Source organism: Pinus tabuliformis, chromosome 4_2 (genome assembly GCF_031772625.1).
Source record: "Pinus tabuliformis cultivar Carrire ecotype Pingquan chromosome 4_2, CPIR1, whole genome shotgun sequence".
Lineage (NCBI taxonomy): Eukaryota > Viridiplantae > Streptophyta > Pinopsida > Pinales > Pinaceae > Pinus > Pinus tabuliformis.
In genome coordinates, this window is record NC_142304.1 from 717,018,052 (window position 1) to 717,026,372 (window position 8,321).

The following is an 8,321-nucleotide window of genomic DNA, read 5'->3' on the forward strand; positions in this document are numbered from 1 at the left end:
GTCATAACTGGCCGCGACCTACTTTTAACGTGTAAAATTCATGTTCGGTGTAAAAATCCGTAGAGGAGAGATGAATTTTCAAGACGGCATGCATGAAAGCAAGGAATTCTTCATCCTGCAATGAAATCCAATGCAAATTGTGCACAATGTTCAGTCGTTTCTTCATAAGCCATCGATGCTCTCTGCGCTCGTTTCAATAAGTGAGCGTGGCGTGCGAGCAAATTGCGGGTAATCCAGTTTTATTGGCATGGGTTTCGGCGTCTGACTCGTCTTCGCTTTTGCTAATTTCTACCAAAGCTAAACACATATGCTGCTATAATTCCGGTGTGATCAGTTTCTGTTTCTGTAAAAATGTAAGTCAGAATTCTAAATGCAAAATACCCACTATGTTGCCTTTAGTTTCACGCCTCTGTTTCTTCTATGCCCGTACTGCATGGTGCCCCACATCTGCTGCCACCTGCTTCACGCTTTCAATTTCACACAGATTGATCACCTTGTAATTTTAGGATCCGAGCTGGAACCGCTCTATAAAACCTGTCTCAGTCTTTAATTTCTTGCAGCCCGTGCATCCATTTGTTCAATCTAACATAAAGATGCAGTCGGTCATGGGGTTTGGAGCTTCCCCATGATTTGTTAGGTAGTGATTTGCTTATTTCCCTGATTCAAAATAATAGCCCGAAGAGAACGAGGAACATGAATACAGGAGGCACCGACAAGAAGCGGACCAGAGAAGAGCAGGAGATGAGTCCGCCTGAGGATTCCTGCAGACAGAAACAGACACGTTTAGTGGAATTTGAGACAGGGATGGGCTTTGACAAGCCTGAAAACGCCGGTGCAAGTAATGAGAATCTGCCAGAGTTTTGCTCCCTTTCGAAGGAGTATTCGATGTTATTGAAGGATCCATGGAATTGGGAGGATAGCGCGGGTTTTGGAGTCCGAAGCATATCAGCTATCAGGAAGCACTCTTATATATTGGATTATCTTCACGATTCTGCAGTAGTTAAAAGTACTGAAGCAGAAGTTGCAGAGCAGCAGGTGGAGGAGGAGGATTGTTTGAGAGGCTCTCTTTTTGAAGCCACCGATGATCTGCTCTGGAGGCCTCAGAGTCCTTTGCCGAGTACAGAGTTTCTGTTTTCTCTGGATTCCATGGGCAGCCAAGATTGTACTACCCTGCTGCAGGATGAGAGCATTGCTCAGGGCGCTTCTTCTCGCTTCAGAATTTGGGAACAAGATGATGATCACAAAGATGACAAAAGTCATGCAGGTAGCGTTAGCTTTAAGAATGAGAGTAGGGTCTCCGACTGGATTTTGGGGGCTCCCTCGAATCAATCTCAGTTTTCAGAAACTGTTGAATTTGAAAGATCTATACCTTCACTGTAATTGGTTATTTTCATTTCGTTGCAGCTATGATTTCTGGTAGCTGGTATTTAATCCAAACATTAGCCTTTGTTTTTATGAAATGTTGGCATTGTGCTACTCAGGGAATGAAAAAATAAGTTGTGTTTCATGTGGTCGGTGTAAAACTCTGTTTTCATGTTTTTGTAACCATGGTGGCCAATGCCCTGAAACAAAACACTTAAATTCATCAAATTAAACATCTGTTGTAACTATTTCTCTCGTTTGTATACCAGAGCATTAAATTTTGGGACTTTTATTGGTCTCTGTGGCCACATTTTTTCTGGTCTTTGGGATATATTTCAATCCTTTGAAGAGGAGGTGGTGGTTATATGAGGGAAAGCTGTTGGTTTTTTTGGGGGCCATATTCGCTCCTGGATATAGTTTAATGAATCGATCAGAAATAAAAAAACTGATCGGTTTCACAACAGCGAGACATGAATCTTTAATCAAAACACTGGTTTCACAACCGAGATTCAGAATCTTTTGATCATGAAATTGAGAGTTTCTGTGATACAATCTGATCGGTTTCACAACAGCGAGACATGAATCTTTAATCAAAACACTGGTTTCACAACCGAGATTCAGAATCTTCTGATCATGAAATTGAGAGTTTCTCTGATACAATCAATGTTTGTCTAGGCATGGACAATTTGAGAGTTTCTCTGATACAATCAATGTTTGTCTAGGCATGGACAATTTGTGTGGTGCAAGCAATTTTTGTGATTTTATTAACATGACAGCAAAGCAATAATGCTCAATCATGAAGCGAGTTGGATCAAATGCAGGAAACAGACATCGAAGAAAAGAAAGAGAGAGCTCTGATCTTCAATCATGAATGACTAATTACATTGAATTTAAAACAAAATTTGTTGATAAATAAATTAGAAGTTGAAACTTCCTCTACATGGATTTCAGTATTTAATCCAAGAGAGCTATGATCTTCAACCAAGCTGCATTTGAAAAAAAAATCTAGTAAATGGATTAGCACTTCAACCATGAATGAAAATCTAGTAAATGGAAAATTTCTCATAAATGAATTAGAATTTGAAACCTCCTCGGAAGAATTAATAGCGAAATATGTAGAAATTTAGGAAAGAATTCATGAAAGAGACATTTTGAAAAAGGGAAAAATGGAAAATTATAATTTTCACCGACTAATTGCATTGAATTTAAGAAAATGATAAGGAAGAAATTAGAAGTGGGAAAGCATGATCTTTAACCATGGATTTTTATTGAATGAGAAGAATTTCTGTTTGGGTTTCAAATTTGAAGTCAATCATTCAAGGGACCCTCAAACTATTCTTAAAAGGTCTTTAATCATTGTCTTTTTTTCGTACATGTTCACCTTTATAATATAACTCTTCTTGTTTTCATTTATCATCAAGTTCTTCAAATCCTCGCTATAGAATATTGTTTATGTTTTTTATTTTAAGTAAAGATTAAAAAATTATGATTTAGTATTATGTGTTTTTATGATTTTTTTAGTCCAGTAATATTTTTGTAGAGATTTATGCTGAAAGATTTTATTTTAATAATATTTAGTTTTTAATGTAATAATATTTTTTAATGAATTTTATTATTATAATAAATGGTTTACACAATTCATTATAAATTATTCACAATTTTTTAGCTTAATTAAAATTTATTATTTTAGAATTTAACTTTTTTCATTTAAATATTAAGTTTATAATTAAATATTTTATGTTTAATTGTTTATTTGATTTTAAAGAAATAAATACTAAGTTTAGAATTAAATATTTTATTGACACTTAATCATAAAGATTGGGTGAACATTTGTAATTAATCTAAATAAATAATATAGGAAATGGAGAGTCACTGGGAGATGAACTGAACCATTCTCCCTCTTGTATATAATAATGAACAACCTATGATTGAGATAATCACATTTGAGGAGTTACCTCATGGTCTAACATGGTATTAGAGCTAGCACCATTTTTGGCTTCTCTACTTTGTAACTCCCATGGTATTCTGCCTGTTCTGCTGATCCGGATTTAAACAGGAACGCAATAAAATACAGAGATAACCATAAAGACAAATATGCAGCGGAAATAATACTTCATTTCATTACTGTAAAATACTGAAATATGCTTACAAATAGAAATGGAAATAACCCAGCTAGGGCGATGGTAGCTTATCTCTGAGAAGAGATGTGTCGGCTACATGCCTCTGAACTGTTCTCCAAAAACTGTGTTACAATGAGGCTCGAGGGCCTATTTATTGTTGAGAAACAATGGAAAACCCTTCACATTCCAAAACCTAACCCTAGAAGATGAAACGCCAAATTGTGGGCCCCGTTTTTGGGTAAGTTGGTACATCAACTTCCTGGGGTTGCGAATTGGTCGTACTATCTTCGTTTGACGCGCATGATAGCCCATTGGAAAGATCTCTCCGAGGACTACGACGGAAAAGACAATTTTTAAATAGAAAAATCGATGGCGGTGGATTTCCCAAAAAACGTCGTTTATGGCCTCAAAACGGCTCCAGAAGTTTAGGACCCGAAAAACTGCTTAAAATAGTAAACTGTGCTATAATTAAGGAGACAGAAAAACTGAAAGAGACAGTTGTGGGGGTCCAAATGGGATAGGTGGGTGGCCACCAACATCCACCTGGATCATCTGCCCATTCTGCCTTGTAACTCCCAGTCTCTCATATCTGCCATTATTCTATCATCTGTCCTCTCGCCAGATACTTCTCTGCGCTGAATTAATTAGATGTTCTGTATTTTTTATGGTTAGTGCACTTTCCCAGTAGCGTTTGAAACATTGAACATTCCCTCTGTCCCAATTTTTTGTGTAATTGGACAGTGCATTTCAATATATTTGCAATTTATCTTGTTCACCCACTGATTCCTTAGAAATTGACACTGGCTGGGTTCTCTCTGCGTTGAAGTTGGAATGTGCGAGCCATACTAGACTCCCTTGAAACCTGCGTTGAGAATTTAGGTCTTGTGGACACACCATTTTTGCCACGACTTGCCTGTGAGGCTTCATTCAAGAAATTGTTCGTTGAAACCCCAAGTACCTCCCATTCCTTTGTACAGCCCTCGGGGACCCTCTGAGGCAATGGCATGCTTCACAACATCCATTGCACTTGCAAAGCGAGGCAGTTGACCGGGAGGAGGCATTGGCTGACTCTGGAACTTCACCTTAATAGTGTCAAAGGGGTGCCCAATGACAAGTTGTGCCACTCCCCCAATGGATCTTAATCCAAAGATGAAGCCAAGTTGTTGCACAAGCCCAAGAGGACCTGGAATTTAAGGCAAGCTGAGATCTATCGGGTTGTTTCATATATGCATTTCAAGCGATTTCATTGTTGGAGGAAGCAGAGGAGCCGTGGTTGACTGTGTTCAAGCCCAAGAGCGGTGGTTAACTATACTCAATCCTACGCAGTGTAACTATGGTATGGTGCAGCGTAACAATTCATTCAAGGCTCGTAAAGAGAATTCCGTGTGATGGCTATATTCAAATGAGTTGCTTTTTACTGCGATTTATATATTACTGTGTGGCTCCCACCGTCTCCCTCATATAAGCTCCTCCCCATATAATACCCTCCCCTTATGTAATACCTTTGCTATATTTATATTAGAATTATATTTTTTTTTACAAAACTACCACTGGAAGTGCTATTTCTCACAACATATTCGCAGCAGAAGTATATTTTTTACAGTACACAGATTTTTAAAATGCATTCATTATTATCTATTGTGGGAATGGTTCTCTTCGGCAAGGAAAACTATCCAGAATGGTCACGGAAAATCAAACACACTCTCATTTTTAATGAGCTGTGGAAATGAGTGTGTGTTGGAAATAGAGACAAAGAGCCAGAACAACCTACCTCAGACAAGGAATTTGCCATTTGGGAAAATAAGAATAAAAAGGTTTATGCATTGATTGCAGCATCAGTAAATGAAGAGGCGAGTCGCCATATTTTGCCATTTTCAAATGCTTTCGAAGCCTTACAAAAACTGAAGGAACTCTATGACTCACACTCTGCACTTGAAGTTGTTCAACTCATGATTAAACTGTTCACCCTTGAATTACAAAATGATGATCCTCTTGCTCTTGCATTAGAAGTAAAATCTATTATGCATGATATCAAAGTCACTAATGTTGAACTGGATATTCCTCTGATAGCTTTTCTCAAGGCACTTTATCCCACTTACTCAAATTATCTTGAGTCATTGCAAGCAAATGGAAACCTCAAAGATATTACCTTTGACTCCCTTGTGAAAAAAATTGTTGAAAGAGAGAAAGCTTTTGGGAAGAAGACAACCCCTCAGTCTTTTGAAGAGGTTGTGTGCCTTACACATAGAAAAAAGAATCTGTTCAAGATTCTTCCAGAGGAAAAGGTGGTCGAAGAGGAAGAGGAAGAAATTTCAAAGGCAGGGGGGGCAGACACTCTCAAGGAGAAAAGTCAGATTTGCACTACATACACTGCAAAAGAGATGGATCACATGATGCATCCACATGCAAGTTGCCTTGGGACAGAATTGAGCAGGAAAGAAACCAACCCAAAGGTAAAACTAATGACAAAGAGAAAGGTAAAGCACCTGAATCCGCTCACTATGTTGTGGCACACTGTAATATTGGAGTAAATGAAGACTTATTTAATGCTTCACTTGCTTCTTGGAAAAATGATTGGTTGCTTGATTCAGGACAACTTGCCACATGACTTTTAGAAGAGATTTTTTTGAAGAATTAACTGACAATGTTGTTGAGCGACAACTTGATTGTTTGGATAGATTCGCAAATGCAAAATCATTTCAAGAATTTGATAATCAGATTCCACATCTTGAAGGGGGGATTCCTATACTAGATCAACCTGTGGAATCTTCTTCTGAAGCTCTCTCTCCCCCGCATGAAACTCCAACAATGGATGATACTTTGAGTGATGTGATTGACAGAATTGGGAGACTCAATCTTGATTTAGTCCCAACTCAATCAACGGAGCAGCCTGGACCATCTGAGAAAGGTCCCCCAAAGTGGTTGACAAAGACGCTTGAAAGTGTTCATTCTGATGAGGTTGGAAAGACAGGAACTAGAAATTCAAGCCAGCAAAATGGAGGTGATGTAGATGACTCTGATTCACCTGTTGATATGGATGTTTCTTATGATTGTGAATTGAATTTGTCTACAAATTTTGAACCAACTTCCTTCAAAGAAGCTACTTCTCATGATGAATGGAAAGAAGCAATGCAAAAGGAGTATGATGCCTTAATAAATAATGGCACTTGGAAGCTGGTTGATCCTCCATTGGGAACCAAACCAATTGGCTGCAAGTGGGTCTACAAGAACACGTATAAATTTGATGGCTCACTTGACAAGCACAAAGCCAGGCTTGTGGCAAAAGGTTTTGCACAGAAGGAAGGGGTCGATTATGAGGAGACTTTCCCCCACAACAAAATGGGCTACCATCGGACACTCTTTGCCCTAGCAGCTCAGAACGGTTGGAAAGTCCATCAAATGGATGTAAAAACTGCCTTCTTGAATGGAGATCTAAAAGAAAATGTTTTTATGTCCCAGCCTGAAGGATTTACTGTGAAAGGACATGAAAATAAAGTATGCAAACTTGTGAAATCCTTGTATGGCCTCAAACAAGCACCGCGAGCTTGGTATGAAAAACTAACTGAGCATCTTCTGAAACTCAATTTCAAACATTATGATCTTGATGATGCAACTTTGTTTGTCAGGAAGGTTGGAAAAACAATTGTATATCTTGTGGTATATGTAGATGATCTTTTGATGACAGGGAACAATGAGAGCTACATTGCATCCATAAAGAAGGAATTGAGGAAAGGTTTTGAAATGACTGATTTGGGCCATGTTCATTACTATCTTGGTATTGAAGTAACTCAACATCCGAAGTCCATATTCCTTTCTCAAAAGAAGTACATTGGAGATCTATGGAACAGGTTTGGCATGACTAAATGCAATCCTCTGACTACTCCAATGGAACAAAACTTAAAGCTCACATCCATTGAAGGAAAATAATTTGAGGATGCAACAAAGTATAGAAAGCTTGTAGGAAGTCTCAACTACCTAACTACTACCAGACTAGACATTTCTTTTGCTGTTGGAATCCTCTCCAGGTTTATGCAAAAGCCTTGTGAGGGACATTGGTTGGCTGCAAAAAGAGTTCTAAAGTACTTGAAGGGAACTCAAGACTTTGGAATCAAGTATACAAAGGTGGGCGACTTTAGCTTGATTGGATACTTTGATTTAGACTTTGATGGAGGTAAAGAAACTGGGGTATCTACTTCAGGTTATGCTATGAGTCTTGGGTCAGGAGCTGTCTCCTGGAGATCACGCAAACAATCAGTTCCAACAGATTCCACAACAGAGGCAGAATATGTGGCAGCAGTTGAGGCAACAAAAGAAATTGTGTGGCTCAGGAAAATTATTGAAGATTTGCAGGTAAAACAAGTACAATCAACTCCACTCATGATTGACAATACCTCGGCAATAAAGTTAGCAAAGAACCCAAAGTTCCATGATCGAACGAAGCACATCAATACAAAATATCATCTGATTCGACATCATGTTGAGGCCAAAACAATCCATCTTCGCCATTGTTCCACTAATGAACAAATTGCAGACATCTTCACCAAAGCGCTTGGAAGAGAAAAGCTTGAAAGATTCAGAACGATGCTTGGACTCACCAACATCCCTTCAGATTAAGGGGGGGAATGTTGACACCTAATCATAGGGATTGGGTGAACAACTGTAATTAATGTAAATAAATAATAGAGGAAATGGAGAGTCACCGAGAGATGAACTGAACAATCACTTCCTCTTGTATATAATAATGAACAACCTAAATGAATGAGATAATCACATTTGAGGAGTTACCTCTTGGTCTGACATATTCTATGTTTGATTTTAAATAAATAATTAAGAAATACA

At 38.3% G+C, this 8,321-nt stretch overlaps 1 protein-coding gene across 1 annotated transcript; it reads left to right on the forward strand.

Annotated features, from left to right (window-relative positions):
- Positions 1-477: 477 nt before the first annotated feature.
- LOC149171556 (uncharacterized) lies at positions 478-1,507 on the forward strand. Its single transcript, XM_089427498.1, has one exon. It carries the CDS (start codon positions 694-696, stop codon positions 1,378-1,380), a length of 687 nt encoding a protein of 228 aa, XP_089283624.1. The 5' UTR covers positions 478-693; the 3' UTR covers positions 1,381-1,507.
- Positions 1,508-8,321: the final 6,814 nt, after the last annotated feature.

Coding starts and splice junctions, on each gene's coding strand:
- LOC149171556 (XM_089427498.1), top strand. CDS start 694: ATGAATACAGGAGGCACCGACAAGAAGCGGACCAGAGAAGAGCAGGAG.